Genomic DNA, 17,575 nt, shown 5'->3' with positions numbered 1-17,575 from the left:
TGGAATTTGTATGCAACATTGCAGTCCCAAAATCGAGACTGCAATGTTTTTAACTTTTTAATTTTTGACTGACCATAAACTACGCGCTTCGCAACCTATTTTTTAAACGGCAAAGTCGACTTTGCCGTCCATTTTTGAGAAAAAGCATTAAAACGGCTTAAGATAAAAATCAGGGCATTAATATAAACGGTGCCTAACAAATCGCACACTGCATTGATCCAGCGGCAAAAATAGCTATCTGCACACAGTGCACTGGTGATGCAGATCGTTGTTGTTTTGAGCACGTCTCTCTTAATCATCTAAATCCTTTATCCTTTACCTACTGTGCATGTCGAATTAAAGTTTGCTCATATTATAACCTCAGACAACCAAAGAGATCAAAAGGTTGAGCTTTAATCTCTAGCCGATCCGAAATCAAACCTGTGAAAACATCTCTCTTTGAGCGATTAGATGTTTTTTGAGGATAAAAACGCTGACTTGTTGGACTCACCAGCCCCAGCAAGCTCCAGCAGCCGCTGCGAGTTCCTCTCTAGCTCCGCAATAGCGGCGAGTCGCGCGGCTCTCTCGGCGGCCAGCTGCGCCTCGGCGTGCTGCCGGCGCTCGCGCTCCTCCGCCGCCGCAGCCTCGGCCGCCGCAGCCGCCGCCGCCAGCCGCGTCGTCTCCGTGTCACGCGCGCTCGCCTGCACGCCGCGGTGACACCGGGATATCTCGCGGCTACTGTAATAACGAACTACATTAGGAAAAATGCCAATAGATTGTGACGTCCGCTAAAGTGCGTTTCTAGAAAATAAAGATTGCGGAAAGTGGGTAAAAACGTTTCGAATAACGGGCGTCTTTCCTTTGGGAAAACATATTGCAGATTTGGGTACTTACATTTTGCTAAACTAATGCTTTCATAATATAATCACTGATATTTAAAATATTATTTATTTTATAAGAAGTAGAAAAGTAGAAAGTTTGAATACCTATGCCAGTAAAGGCTACATAAAAAAAATTAATACTCGCATTTTTATGATATCCACAGAAAAAACGCATAGTAGGTATACTTACTCTAATAGTTTTATGTGTATAGTTTCCGCAGTCAGTAGAAAATTAAGGAAAATGGACGATTTTTTAGTGTTCCTGCACTGCCTGCTATGTATGTATATTTAATATTATTAATATTATAGGACATTTTTACACAAATTGACTAAGCCCCACAGTAAGCTCAAGAAGGCTTGTGTTGTGGGTACTCAGACAACGATATATATAATATATAAATACTTAAATACATAGAAAACAACCATGACTCAGGAACAAATATCTGTATCATCATACAAATAAATGCCCTTACCAGGATTCGAACCCGGGACCATCGGCTTCATAGGCAGGGTCACTACCCACTAGGCCAGACCGGTCGGTATATCATCATGGTATAATAATATACTCCGCCTGGTACTCCATTCCCGTCTTTTCTAGGTCACCTAACTGACACGGGCCTACGTCATCATGCGACAGCGCTATATGATAATATGCGATAGCGCTATATATAGCGGCCATGTTGTTGTGACGTAGGCCCGTGTCACTCTGGGAATGGAAGACCATGTTTTATTAGACTATGTATATCATAAGGATATTACGATTCAAGTTAATTAGTGCATATGAATAAGCAGATGTGTTTCCAATGAATGACTATTATGATACGATATGGTGGAACAGAAAAGTCATTACGTGTTTATTAAGTATCGTGGCAATCTATGTACATATTTATTAATTCTTCATCATAATTGTATACAGTGTAAAGGTCTTACCATTCAATGTTAGGCGTTATTCCGGCTAAAGCCGATTCCACGTCAGTTCCTAGTAGCACAGTTTGGCAATTCTTCTCCGCGTAGATCCTCACGCGCGCCTTTGTCGTGAAGCGCGTGGAGACCGACCGCGTGATGGTGGGCCGCCTGGAAGTCGGCGGTGTGATGTCGTGTTTGGGCGAACCGTCCGGTTCGCCGTTTTCACGCCTCCTACGCGGCAACGTTCCATATTTGTCGGCGGCTACACGCGTCGCGCTAGAGTCCGTCGGGGTCGTCAGCCGTGGTCCGTTTGAAGGCCATCTCTTCTCCTCGCTAGGGGAGTTAGGCGTCCGGCATCGTGCCGTTGAAGTCTTGGTTGGTTTCGCTCGTAATGCGGGACTCTCGCGGACGAGGTTCGGCAGTTCACCGGTGGGACGGATTCGCGGCTTCGGCGTGAGAGGCCGCGGTTTCTCGGGCGGAGTCGGTTTCTCTCTACTTCTGGCGCGTTCTCTGGTTGCTAGGTTGGGGCCGCGCGGCGCGGTGACGGGACGAGGAGTGGAGGCGCCGAGGGGTGAGCTCCGTTTCGGCTCGGTGACGGTAACGTTGACCCTACGGCGGGGCCGCGGCGGTGCGCCGGCGACCGATGAGCTCTCTGAGCCGCAGCCCGACCCGCATGAGACAACACTGGAAGCACAAGAGCGGGAGCCACCGCCGCTGCTAAGCGCTCGGCCACATCCTTCGACACCGCTGTCGCTTCCCGCCGCGCCTAAGACTAACTCATCACCAGCCGGTAGGCTGTCTAAATCACCCAAAGAACGAGCGTCATCATTCACTTCGCAAGGCTCGTGGTCCACTAATGATTCTGTCGTCACATTTTTGTTGCAGTCGTCTACGGAATCCAAACCGACCCCGCTCTCATCATTAGTGAGGGTAGCGCTGCCGTTGGTAGCGAGCCCGTCGCTGCCAGTGGACGCCTCGCGCTGGCCGGGGCTCTCTTCATTCGTCTGAACCTCGACCAAGGGCGGATCTTGGTCCTCGACAGCGCTTGTTGTACTGTCTTCTTCCATGCTTACCGCTAATTCACATGATCTGTAACAATACACAAGTAGGTTAATAAAGAATGAAGGCGAGTAATCAAAAGACAACGGAATTGTGCATTGTCTCAGCGCCCCGGGGGCGCGACAGAATACTGTTTCGCGCCCCAGGGGACACTACCGTCTGCCATTGTCCCGCCACTCGCTCGTGATCCAATCTAGCTGTAATAATTTTCAACTAGGCAAATCAAATTCAAATCATTTATTGGTAGCAATTACGTTACAAGTCCATTAAAATAAAATTCAATTAGGATTTTTGCGATATAAAAGATATCGTAAATATAGCGTGAGTATTATAATTATTTCGTGTACGGCTTACATAAATAAGAAATGGCTTATTGCATTTAGTTATTACCAGCCCATGACGCTCGTGTCAACAAAGCACGTTTTATGGCTTCGTTTTACAATATCATCACAGCCGTGAGATACTTGTCCTACTACACGTAATAACCTATTTAAGTGAATAAACACACGTAACGACTTTTTATTAATCTACCATCAGACTATTAAAGTACTTCTAGTAGGTATTGAAATATCGAAAACTCAAGTAACAGTAAATGGCGTTGTAAGATCAAGTTTATTATCCATTTACCTAAATATTCCGTAACAATACAAATGACTACTTTTATTGAAATACGAGATACCACTCCCTCATCTCTCCCGTGGGCGTCGTACTAGCACTAACGCTAAATAGGTTAACGTTAATGTATATTAGGTACTCATGCCTAAATAATACCGAACATTACTTATTCCGTCTCTATTTATCTTAGTATCATATATTTTGAGTTGAAATAGGTATCTTACACGTTATAAATTTAGCAGCAATTTCAGATGCGCGCAGTTTTACAACTTTTCTCAACTGCTTTCACAGTCACCGTAAAATTATAATTTTCACATGCCTATCACCAAGTCAAGCACCTTCAACAAGCGACTGAACCAATCAATATTCAAAATAGACAAAAACATTCCTAATTGTTCGTAGAGCCGTAAAAAGATGGTTATTCTCTATAATGTCAAGTGGTGAAACCAGTAACAATGAGCAAAACCTATCGACGTATTGCAGCGTTTCTCCGAGTGGAGCACAACACAATGCAGCGTTCCCATGGCTGAAGGCTGCCCACAAGCGGCCTCGGCTGCTATTCATATTTTACCTCAACGATCTGCTATTTAACATTTAGCGTACCGTGGGGTACCTACACAGTTAAGTATTCACAAATAGGTACAGAAACCTAAATACATTTTTTGCAGTACTTTTGGCCTATTTAAGCCCTGAGTTTTTGCAACAAGTCTTTTTTTCTTATCACATCACTTGAATCATGTGAACACCACAAAGTGTAAAACACTTGACAATTTTGTGCAATCGACAATCGACGTTTACATTTGAATCTTGATTAAGTAAATATCTGGCCATTTAATCTGTAGGTATCGCTGACAAACCGATAACAACAATAGCGACAGAAAAGCCCTCCCTCGTATTGGTGTTATGATTGTGACAACTTATCCTTCCAACTTTGTGATAAAGCGACTAAAGTGGTATTGCCGTTAAAGCGAAGTTCGACATGTTCAAATACATCGAATTGAGATAGAACATACATATACTAAGCTAGGGGGCCAGGTCATCGCACTACAAGAGCCGTAATACTGCCTATTCAAATATGAGCTTCGTAATAGCAACACCCACTTGGAGGTCTACTATTCAATTCGTCATGGTTGCGAACGCCGGCGAGCCGTCTGCGCAGTGCGCACCCACACGGTATTAATCATATGGTTATTTTTACTAGCGATAGCGATACAACGTGGCTCTGTTGTGGTCGTCATTAATTTAACTTAGAAAGGCCACGGCGAAGGTCTTAAGCTGACGCCGCCGGTCACGCTTCATGTAGAAACTCATCGAGAATAGTTGACACTTTCGGAAAATTATACGCCGCGTTGAAATATCTCTAGAAAGGCATCCCCGGAGCATGCCGGCGATGGAGGAGAAAATTGCTCGCGTTAATGAAAAAATGCCACCAAAGGCTTAATTACCGTCTATGAGTTGACTCTCAAGCTAACTAACCATAACGCAAACTTTCGAAGCAATAGTAGCAATACGAATAAAGTGGCACCACCACAATAAATAGATACATGCGTTACCACAGTATCATTGTGGTTTACCAGATATATATTTCAGTACTTTATTACCTGCTTTCGTCTGATCCGGTAACTTATGCAGAAGGCTACTGCGATTTCTACGACAACTTTCTTGGAGAAACAAACCACATTTGGCATTCAAAGTGAGTTATTTTTATCTACTTAGTATTCTACAAATTGGATTTACTACTAAAATATTCCCGACTAGTTTTGTTTTGCGAATCTGAAGTAAACATTAAACTGATGATTTTTGTACCTACACGTTAGCGAGGTACTGACCTAAAATATACATTTTTAAGACACAGAGACGGAGTTAAATTTATTATAGCACTAATACCCGAGGCAATATACTTTGTGTTGTTTAAATTATTGTAATCTAATCTAAATGGACACATAATTTTATCAACGCCGCCGGCTAGGTACATTTCGAATAACAAAAGAAAGTTAGGTACCTATACTATTACTGGGCACATTTGCAACACATACTCCTTCAAGCATTTGGCGAGTTTCCATCTGTCGCCATCGGTTTTCAAGTAACGCCAAACTATTGCGGCACGCATCTAGGTTAATGTACAATTGTACGTCATATAAATAAAACAACGAATTGCATCTAAACGCCATTCGCATTCGTCACAGGCATTTTAGTTACACAAACTCGCGTTATGTTATATAGATTACCTACGTTTTACTTACCATGACAGGCGTGTTTTGTTTTACCTTCCATACCATAAAAACAATATTTATTCTTACGAAGCCAAATATTTATCCTCCCCTTTTCAGATGAAGGTCGAGGCTCGAGACCTACGTGGGAAAAAATAACCCCAGGGCTTCTTGTGAGGTTTAAAACAAAAAAGCTCGGTGAATGAATTGAATAGGATTAGTCCAAATTAACGTTGTGTGGCAAACGGTGATCATATTTTATTAACAACATGTTTTCATGCTTCTTATTTGACTATACAAGTGTATTTACACTATTTACTTATGTAACAAAATTAGAACAAATTTGTATTTTTATGAACATATGGTATAGAAACGAGTGAATGTATTTTGTTTTTATTTGTCATTGTTTCTTCCAAAAATGTTAGTTCCCTATAAGTTTTGCGAAAGTGCTGTAAAATTTTCCGAAATATGCACCCCTTAATACAATCCTGGTGACCTACAGACGAGTTCACAGCTTAGTTTGATGACGATACGTCTAATATAATTACACACACAAAAAAGTACAATACCTTAAGTAAATGATGTTATAAAACGTAATAGCGAAGATGCATTTTGTAAACAATAATTAAAATTTACGTAGCGCGGGCGGCTATAATTTGGTTGGAATTTTAAAGTGAACAAAAACTTCATATTGCGCAGTAAGAAAATGATCACGAAGCGTCTACGCTCTAGCTTAGGCTGTAATCACTTAAAATGTAGAGGTAATATCGATAATCACCAACAAAACTTGCAAGAACTAGTCTTGATTGATGGCAACAAAAACTAGCAACGATAACTTAAAAGATTTGAACATTTATTTTCCGAGTCGGAAGTGTCGGAGCATTCACTGTTATCGGCACCACCAGATCGTAAAAAGTTCAGTGCACAAGTTTTTCTAAACAGTGATCATGAGATATATGAATACTGGCATTTATTACCGAGAAACATTCGTGCAATTAAACCGTCACGCTACAAGAAATAAGCTTAATCCAATCGTAAGTGGAATGAAGTATTGTTCCTATGATACCTAAACCTAGCAAAAAGAGATATTTCTTCCGCTTTTTTTGCACGAATCTAAATCAAGCAAGGTCGATGTACCACATTCGAGTTCGACAGCCAGAGGACGAGTATTTTGGCAAATGTTATGTTTATTCAATCTGGCGAGTAAACAGAGCTAAATACATTTTCTTAGCACTAACCAGCGGGGCCAGAGCCCGGTCAAATCGGAGAGCAATATGGATGGTTAACAGTCTAACACAAATCGACATGTTTACTCAGGCATTTATTATGGTTTAGCATCTTTTACTGCCGCACGAGTGCTTGTTACGAAATCGCTTAGTAAATTAGGTACTGTTGAGTATGTATTCAAAGAGTTTATGTTCGTTTTGAGGATCTAAAGAGACAACTAACTAAAAGTATAATTACAAGTGATATTTCTTACGGATCCTTTGTTAAAAATGTTGGTAATACCTAATACTTTATCCTAAATCTGCCTGGTTGCTGTACGGAAAATAATAAATAAAAGATCATCTCACTTGCATCGACTTTACTTAGTCGAACATTAAGCACATTTAAATTTTGCCAACGATGTGCAAACCAACAACGAAAAATAAAAAGTATGTTAACATTAAAAGTTATTAGGCTACATAACAAGGCACAGAGCTCATTGAGACATCCCCAAGGAGGCGGCACGCGTAGCCAATAAAGCGAGGGTCGACCGTTATCGTGGTGTTGTCGCTCGATAAGCCACAGCATATTTTAAAGGATAACGACAATAAATTGTTTAACCACATCATCAATGCATCACCAGCTTCATTTTGAACCTGCGCCCTCAGTCGTAAAGTTGTCAAGAAGCAAGTGATATTAGATTAGGCATTGTATTTTTAGTATGGGTGGGTACAGCGGTATGTCAACGCTCTTATATGTGGATCAGTCCAATTTGGGACAGCAGCTGCCGCTTATAGAAGGCAACAGCTATAACAACGTTATTATTAACTTTATTAGGTACTATATTTCAGCGTTAATTTCCTGGTAGCGCAAGGAGTAAGATCAGATTGCCAAAGCTCACGAAGAATCTCGACAACGATGGATATATAGGTACATTTCCCTTAAACTGTTGTTAAGGGTGTTGATAGTTTAAATTCGACTAACGAAACTGTTGTTAAGGGTTTGGAAGAACGTGCAATCATCTTTGGCGTTACAAGCGCACATATGCTAGGCTCATTGGCATACGGCGTCCATCATAGTGGCGCGTGGTATAAAAGACAGTTATATCTGTTTAAATATGAACTTGTGGCCTCGTAATGTCAAGAAACAGGTGATATTACATTGTACTTTGTAGTTCATCGTCGCATGTGGAACCCCTTTTTGCCATTAGCCAGACAGGGCGGGACCGGATGAAGGGGTCGCTGCTATAAAGACAGTCAATTAAACGAGGAATCGTGCTAAAACACGTAAGCATGTGTATGTTGCGAAAGGTCAATGCAATTTGCAATGGTGGATTAGCTATTAATAAATAATTCTACTTTAACAGCTTGAGCTTCGACATACATTTATATTTTATATCGCTGGTATAATCTCAACAGTATTTCTACTTCAGTTGTCCACGTATACATGGAAATGTGTATAAATTTCAAAATGTATACATATGCAAGTACATTCCGTTGGTTGTAAATTCGTTGACAAGCCACACATACTTATTAGAAACAAAAATGACTGAGTGATGAGTAAGTAATAGTGATGGACAGATTTGCCAATATTTATTCGATGACTGACAACCGGAATAGCAAATTACTGACATCACAGAAATTATGACAGCCCTACGACCCGAGAGTTTGAATAATTAATCAATCATTAGATGGAAATGTAAAATGTAATGGTGGGAGAAAGTTGTATGGTGAATGTTAGTATAATCATCGGATAAAACCGATTACTGATAAGCAATTTCATTAATATTCATAAAAATATTACATAATGTTCCTATGTATTAATGTATTTATGTAATTTTATGTAAAATTTAAAAAATCTAAATCATGAATCGTGATAATAAAAAGATATTCACGCTTGCTGCATGTCAGAAATTGTTTAAGTACTTATAAAAATATTATTGTTTATGCAGCTAAATATAATCTAAGGCTTTAAGGCAGAAACAGTTATTAGTTCATTATTAATATGTTTAATGTAATCTTGTGTGATAAATTACTAGTCGGCAGACACATATTAGCCATTCCTCTTATTTTTCGTTTCAATATAATAAATCGTTCTAAACAGCTGCACCAGAAACGACCTATGCTTACGTCTCATAATTCACATCCCATATCACGCAACGCCCGTATGTTTGAAAAATTAGAGGAACACGCTTGCCCTATATTATTTACCCTCCTCCCTCATAATAGGGAGTTTCGCTATCCCACGTTAACGGCCCTGCATTAACACAAATCGAATTTCGTAACAGTGTCAGGATTATTAATGATTTCTTGGGCTATGCAAATAAATGGGGCATCGATTTTTCAGCTAAGTTGGCGCCTCTTTGCGAAGCGAAAGATTAGATAAATCAGTCGAGGCTCGAGTTTGCTTATTGAATGTGTTGTCACAGAAAACACGTTTATTACTTTGATAAACAGTCTCCCCTACAATTAACACACCCTCGTCATGGCTATGGAGATGGGAATGTTAATTACCACACCACCATTGATTTTTGGGAAACGTGATGTAGGTATACCTTGTTGTGTTGACAAACATAATTACCGTAAATAAACGATGATAATGATGTAAAACTTGATGACTCCAACACATTGACATTACTGGCTGTCTATTATTTAACCCCTAACAATTTAGGCATATTTATCTTATACCTTTAAACGAGCAATTCTTGTTTGTTTATTCATTTATTTATATGTATATATATTTCGGGCATCTCGGAAACGGCTCTAACGATTTTGATGAAATTTGCTATATGGGGGTTTTTGGGGGCGATAAATCGATCTAGCTAGGTCTTATCTCTGAGAAAACGCGCATTTTTGAGTTTCTATATGTTTTCCGAGCAAAGCTCGGTCTCCCAGATATTATCTCTTAAAATAAGGTCCAGTTTGTTTTTAATGGGTCATAATTTTCGCTTAAAACAATGTATGTGCTCATATAAATACAAATAGGTAATATAATTTCAATAAAAATTTACATAAAGGAGATCAATAAAGATAAAATTAACGATAGTAGCACGATCGGATAATTAATAGTGATATTCATTTGATAAAAGATAACCAAATACGCAGGCAATAAACAAGACAGGACATGGCGCCATTAGATACGAGTTATGGTAATATCTCAAATTCTCTTATTACAAATTAAAAAAAAAATAGTACTTAATGCATTTTATACCGGTAAATTTAGAGGACATACCGGTTGATAGAGCTACTGTTAATGTGTACACAAACTTTACAGGTGATCAAACATCTGCGTAATTCCGTAAAGTTGGTAGTTTTTCGATCTTGCTCAAATAGGTACTGAACAATGCATTCCATCGAGGCCTTCAAACTAGAATGATATCGTAAATACTTCCAATTACTTTGAATTCGTACATCCGTTTCGGTTCAAAATAAAAACAGTTTAAAAATGTATAGGTATAGGTACCTTCTCTTCCAGAAAAACATGAACAGAATGTTGATCAGAAAACGTAATCCAATAAAACTTTCCAATAAGTCACTTTCATGAATATAGTAATGTTTATAACTGCAAGGGGAAGCAGGTTATCCCATGAGCTACGATTTTGTACACACGCGTCAACGTGCAAGTCCGGCGCGGATGAAACTGTCTACTGAATGTACTAAATAAAAGACTGCCGCGCGCCGGGAGGGGCGCGCGTCACCATGTGAAGCTAACAACCTAACAATTTCACATGCTCCTTTACCCATTACCAATGCCATATAAACAGACAAAGTATAAATTGGCAAGTTTATAGTCTTACACTGGCTAATCAACCTCGCAGCTGCAGATGATGCAGGACAAAAAACATGACAAAAACTAGGCAGAATGTTAGCAGAGGGCGCAAGGCGAGCTGAACTTGATTATTGGTTCGACGAGTTTGAAAGATGTTTCTTATAGGTAAGAACTTGAAATTATGTAATAAATATGGATGTATGAACGACGTAGGTCCATGTTTATTAAACTACATAGACTTTGTAGGGCCGCTAACAAGATCAGGAACGATATCATGAAATTGGATCTATAATGACCTGCAAATTGGCTCTACGTTCTGCTTGGGAGATTCAATATCGCGTGCAATAACTGAAGGCTGATCGGACGCGCAGCCTCAGGATTTCATCTTCATTCATGATCTATCTGTATTCGCAATAACAGATTTTCCGCTAGACGTTTTATTTGCATATTAGATACTGGAAGTTATCACATTTCGTGGTTCGTTGGACAGAATAATGAGCAAATATGTATCACAAACATTCGCTTGTTAACACATCAATGCGTCGTCAATGTGCTAAAAGTTAGCTATTATTTCCAGCAATTACGACAGTTTAAAAGTAATCGCTCTTAGGAAGTAAACACGGCTTCAGGTAGAACCGGTAGTATTTAGATTTTATTTCCACCATTCAGGAAATCCCACTTAATAACAGGTTAAAACAATTTTCTTACATGTACTCGCTTATTTATGTTCAGTTATCTAATAAAGCTGCTAGACTAAATATAGGCACAATAATACTAGAGAATAAAATGTTACTGACATAGTAAATTATGTGTACCTTATGTTGGAGAAGAGCCTAATAAAACTAGGCGTGGGAATGTTCGTCAAGATTTAAATTTAATTTCAACTTGAATACAAGTGGTAGTAAGAGACGTAAAGCCCAATTGTTTGGATATTTATGGCAGAGATTAACCCGAGTTGGATAGAAAGTTTGATAACTGTGTTATGGTGTGAAATGAAGAATTTTTGCCTGCAATAAACGAGCTATTGTGGAAAACATGAAGTTGGATAGCTGCTACGCCTATCGACTATAAAGACAAAAACCGGGCAAGTGCGAGTCGGACTCGCGCACGATGGGTTCCGTACCATAATGCAAAAAACGGCAAAAAAAAAACGGTCACCCATCCAAGTACTGACCCCGCCCGACGTTGCTTAACTTCGGTCAAAAATCACGTTTGTTGTATGGGAGCCCCACTTAAATCTTTATTTTATTGTTTTTAGTATTTGTTGTTATAGCAGCAACAGAAATACATCATCTGTGAAAATTTCAACTGTCTAGCTATCACGGTTCGTGAGATACAGCCTGGTGACAGACGGACGGACGGACGGACGGACGGACAGAGGAGTCTTAGTAATAGGGTCCCGTTTTACCCTTTGGGTACGGAACACTAAAAATGGTTGAACGAAGTTTCGAGGGAATCGGATTAAATTTTCGCAGACAGTAATATCCTGTCCAGTATTGACGAGTCCGGTCAGACGAGAAATTTCAGTTTAATACCTATCTACTTACATCTACTAGTTATGGAAAGATTTGCAAAGCTGCTGGATTTTTTTTACATACCTACCCTACCACTCATCACACTTTATACCATTACAGATAACTAATACCTACTGTATACTCGCCTAATCCAAAATATGTTGTATAAGGTCAATCATACGCACTTAAACACTTAATCACACCTAGTTATCTCGTAGCGAAAGCAATGATTTGAATGCTTAAGTGCACCAAACAAGCGGAAAATCAGATAACAGATAGAGACAGCTGTGGCTATTCTAATGACTTTCGAATTGTCTTCGGTCGAGCTTGACTCTATCTCTATTGGCAAGTGATTTCGAGTCGTAACTTCAAGCATACTATTACTAAAAGACGGGTTATTCTATGAACGTAATAAAACCTATGTATGAATATTGTTATTGTTGTTTCAAGACATCCGAATCAAAAGAGCAAAAAGAACAATGTGTCAATTAGGCCCTAACCAATGTAGAAAAATATCAAATGTATACGCACAAGACATAACTTTAGAGCTAATAATTAGGCCAGTCACAGTAAGCTTTGCAATCATGGGATTTCAACAGTTAAATAATAAAAGGAAAGGGCATCCACGATTGAAGTGCATCTAACCCTTAATGATGAGGTTTTAATAGCGTCTGACCTTAAAACAACCTAGTGAAAAATTCCGCAATGAACGTTTTTTTTTACAAAAACATTTATATCCTAGTAAAAAAGTCCGCAATGAACGTTTTTTTTACAAAAACATTTATATCCTAGTAAAAAAGTCCGCAATGGACGTTTTTTTTACAAAAACATTTATATCCTAGTAAAAAATTCCGCAATGAACGTTTTTTTTACAAAAACATTTATATCCTAGTAAAAAAGTCCGCAATGAACGTTTTTTTTACAAAAACATTTATATCCTAGTAAAAAAGTCCGCAATGGACGTTTTTTTTACAAAAACATTTATATTCAGTACTTTATCTACCCTATCTACCCATAAAACTATAATCGTTTTACAAGTCGTAAACATCTCGCCATATAAACAGGTACTCGAGGCACTACCAAGGATCGCCAGCAGTTTTCCTTTAAGCTTCTCGAGTGCCGACCCAGAAAGCCGGCCTTGACCGGCGCAGCCATATGGCGCATGTGTTGATTCTCCAATCTGGATTGACGAGAATGCCGTAGAAGGAGCAGTGCTCGTGACGATGTGATGCAGCCTTGCACGAAAGCCGTGGAAATGTACACATGGTCGGCTTTGAACTAAATCTACGGATTCTATTTTTAAAGCTCTACGGCTCTACGAGGTTTCATCAGGAGGGTCTAGCAAAGTGACAATTGATCGTGTATTGACATCGTCAATCAAAACTTACATAGAAAGGATCGCATGACTTTGTAGGCATCTGTCTTCCCAATACAATATTACTTTTCGATCGTGTCGTGTCGACAAACGATTGTCATTTTAGATCTGACAGGGTTCAGTTGAAGAATAGCAAATAAAGATGCGCTCATGTCAAGTTTGTAGACACAAGACACGAGCAAGTCTCATAAAATTGAAGGGATGTTTACAAAAACAACATAACTGCTTAGAGCAGTTGACAATTTTTTAAGAACATTGTTAATCGTTTCAGGTGTCAACCAGTGTAGTCAGTTATGTTGTTTTAGTAAACATCCCTTCAATTATTCGTCTTCATAGATACCGGAGAACTATGTGGTTCTCCGGCAGATAGCGAACGTATATGAACGTGCTATTTTGTATACGCCACAGAATCGGTACTTTGCGGTTAATTTAACAAAGTATAAATATATTAGCCTAATTATTTTGTCACATGCCAATGGTTCACTATTTATGTATTTATTTATTTAAACTTTATTGCACAAAATACAAATAAAATGTACAAATGGCGGACTTAATGCCTAAAGGCACTATTCCTATTATATGAGGCAAGCAAACAACGATGTTCCTGTCAGACCTGAAAGTAAACACGCCTGACGCAAGCTGGCGTTAAACTGATATTACAAAACTAATTATCAGAATTAACCTTACATAATTCATTCTACACATCTGTGTCAATGGAGCATCTTGTCCAGTAACTTTGACGTAGTATTTTAAATTAAAAGTCTTCATTTTAAATTACAGTTCATTAAATCGGCTATGTTGTATGGTTACTATATGTACATATAGTTAAAACGGTTAAATAAAACGAATTAGGGCATACGCCCATTATTTAATATTTATTAATAAGTTTTCGTATTTGTTAGCATTATATATAATTCCGAATTTAAACTCGATTTTATAATGAAACTACAAACGCATTTACAATGAATTACAAATTAATCGCCCATGAATCACTACTGTATTGTGTATGCAACCGTAACGTTTGTAAAGCACCTCTTTACGCTTGATTATTGTTATCGATATCAACATTAAGCGACACGACAAACGGACATGTTCAGACACTTAAAATATGATACCTCACTTCCACTCATGTATTGTTCCATGAGATTGAACCGTTGGTGTCATATTATAAGTGTCTGAATATGCCGTTTGCGTCCAGTGAGATTGCATCCGCATCATTGGCTGACCTGACCTGGTCATGCCTCGGTCGGCTGTTCATTGGCATTGCAATCAGATCCTCAGCGCACGCGGGCGGAACGAACCACGGGTATCGTTTACCATTAATGTCAGAGAAACTATAATCTATGGCGGTTTACATGAGAATTACCCACATTCATTGATCCACGGATATCTTTGATGCCGCTCTCATATGTACGGAACGAAGCGTCCCTTCTCTTCTGTTGCGTACTAACGAGCTTGTTAATACTAGAATTACCAAACAATGGGAAGCAGGTGATATTACGAAGTAACCCTTTTGATTAGTTGAATAAGTCGCAAGTGTTTTCCAACATGTGAAACAACTTACGCAAGTAAGCCACGTCTGGTTATTAAAGGTAGTTAGTTTTACGTAGTTATTATATACTCCAACCACCTCATAGTGTTAATGACGTTGGAAAACGCGGGTATCACCTTTCAGCAATAAAAGGTTGCAGATGTTGAAATTAAACAGGTATTTACAGCATTGTAGGTACATTGTAATAGCCACATTTCATCATAATAACATTGAGAATTATGTACACTTATATATGTTCTTCTTATATTTATAGCTCATATGGAAGATGATGTCCTGCTGAGATGGATGTGTGGAATGCTGAGATGGATGTGTGGAGTGACGAGAAAGGATCGTATTAAGAATGAGTATATAAGAGGAAGTTTGAAAGTAGCTCCAGTAACGGAGAAAATGAGGAGTACTAGGTTAGCGTGGTATGGGCATGTAATGAGGAGGGATGAATGCCATATAGGCAAAAGAATGTTAGGGATGAATGTTGATGGACGGAGAGCGTATGGTAGACCCAAAAAACGATGGATGGATTGTGTGAAAGAGGATATGAGAAAGAAAGGAGTGAGTGCTGAGGAGACGAAAGACAGAGGAGAATGGAAGAGAAAAACATGTTGTGCCGACCCCACATAACGTGGGATAAGGGCAGGGGAAAGAAGAGAGATGGAAGATGATGTCCTCCCAGACGTATCCGTCGACGGCGAGAAATATAGATTGTGATCAATGAACACAAATGTGCAATGCAGACAACACACTGCACCATCTCGTTGAATTTTGCTCCATTTGGTTGTTAAATATGATCATGGCTATGTTTAGTGTTTGATCCAGACAAATTTACACAGAGGGGCTGGGTTTTGAGACTGTACGTGTCTAATTATATCTCCTCACTCGCCGCGTGCCTAGCGTTCCGTCGGGAGCCTATGGCACTTCGTTTGCTGAAAACTTGTTATCTTGTCTACTTTGTTTACATACCCAATGCACGATTCCATGTCGAGCATGTATATAAAGAACCAGCCGAGAGCGTGTCCGTCGGGCCTGCTCTGTGTATAGGGTCCAGAGCCGCTATGACAAAAGAAAATTTCATATTATGGTTAATAATTAGTAATCAATTATGTTGATTGATTGCAGCAAAGACTGCCAAATTTTATTGTATGGGCAGTTTCATAGTTGAATGATGAGTGACGTTGATTAGTCCGCTAGCTGTGTTTGGTGCAACTGACCCTTACTCGATATAGATTTGATCGACAAACGTGTCCCAACGCATGAACGTACGAATGAACAAATAACAGCTTTTGCAAACCGTAACTATGTAGGTGATTTTTTGTTTATTTGAGTTTATTAGTTTAATGCAGAAGCTGAAATTAGATGAAACGAATTCTTCTAATAATTTTACGTCCAAACGAAACTGGAGACGAATAAAATATGAAAATAATTATGTCAGTCGCCGGCTACGAGCGAGATTACATCGAAGTTTCCGACCGATATTTCATTTCGGCTTGTTTGGACTGGACTTGAAAAGTGTTCAGCCAGTGCATTTCCGCATAGCTCTATCAAAAATAAAGTCCCGGTTAATAATGATTTATGGCCAGTGTTAACATTGCCGCTATTTACTATAAGCCATAAGACAGCATCCTTTGAGTTTTATTACAGGAATGGTCGGTGTCTGCTGTTATTTCCGTTCTTTAGTTATGAAACCGTAAACACAGTTCTATCACATTTTAAATAGAGGTGTTTTCCTCAGGTTATAGCCATTAACTATCGACTTCAGTGATTACTACCTAAGCCTAATTGTCACTAACATGAAATCATTCTCAATATCAGAATCATGGTTAATTCGTTTAATAATGCAAAGTTTTCAGTCAAAAGGTACTCTGTATAACCGCAATTTACTGATGCTCTTTATTCCGTCTATATTTATTGATGTTCACAATGAATATCGAGAATAAAAACAACACAAAGAACAGGATGATGAGAATCGGTCGCACTTAGGGTGAAGGCCGGTCTCCCAGAGCGCACTAGCGATAGACGACCGCACGACACGCTAAAGTCGCTAAATAAGCAACTTCCGCAGCAACCGACACTGCACAAACTCTCAATACATTTAGTCTCGACTATAAGCACTTTTCTAGTATAACTAGACCTTTAGTTCCGCGTCCACTGGACGTTTCTAAGGATCATACTTATATTGGTTTAGTTGGTGGTGTGATTTGGCGTTAGGAATGAGAGCACTGGTATAACACGGTCACTAGGGCTTGCAATTCGAATATTCGAATATGTCGAATATTCGACCTGTTTTGATATTCGAATATTCGGCCGCTCAGGTTTCGAATATTCGAATATTTTTTATTACTAGGTAAAATCTATTTTCATCCGTTATAGTTACAGTTTCTGTGTATTTTGCCGGGTATTAACAGTGAATGAGGAACCGTAGGTACCCAAATGCGAAGGAAATAATGTTTTTACTGTATTCCTCTCAATAGGCTTCGTGAATACAGTTAAACCTAAGAACCTAACTCAATTTCAAA

General features: G+C 39.1%; 1 protein-coding gene across 5 annotated transcripts in view; it reads right to left on the bottom strand.

Moving 5' to 3' along the window:
- The window catches only part of LOC134792937 (plectin-like), a 55,769-nt gene that overhangs the window by 13,887 nt on the left and 24,307 nt on the right, over window positions 1-17,575 (bottom strand). For 2 of the 5 annotated variants that reach the window (XM_063764407.1, XM_063764404.1), the window contains exons 1-3: window positions 10,319-10,701; window positions 1,791-2,855; window positions 491-717 (exon numbers count right to left, since the gene is read on the bottom strand). In XM_063764407.1, the coding sequence (XP_063620477.1) occupies window positions 491-717; window positions 1,791-2,855; window positions 10,319-10,338 (1,312 nt within the window). In that variant the 5' untranslated portion in view covers window positions 10,339-10,701. Of the gene's footprint in view, window positions 1-490; window positions 718-1,790; window positions 2,856-10,318; window positions 10,704-17,575 lie in introns of those variants that run through there. The other 3 variants (XM_063764408.1, XM_063764409.1, XM_063764405.1) reach the window with 2 other exon arrangements.

This window comes from Cydia splendana, chromosome 8 (genome assembly GCF_910591565.1).
Source record: "Cydia splendana chromosome 8, ilCydSple1.2, whole genome shotgun sequence".
Classification (NCBI taxonomy): domain Eukaryota; kingdom Metazoa; phylum Arthropoda; class Insecta; order Lepidoptera; family Tortricidae; genus Cydia; species Cydia splendana.
The sequence above is the reverse complement of the archived record's forward strand: the minus strand, read 5'-3'. Positions and strand labels throughout refer to the sequence as shown.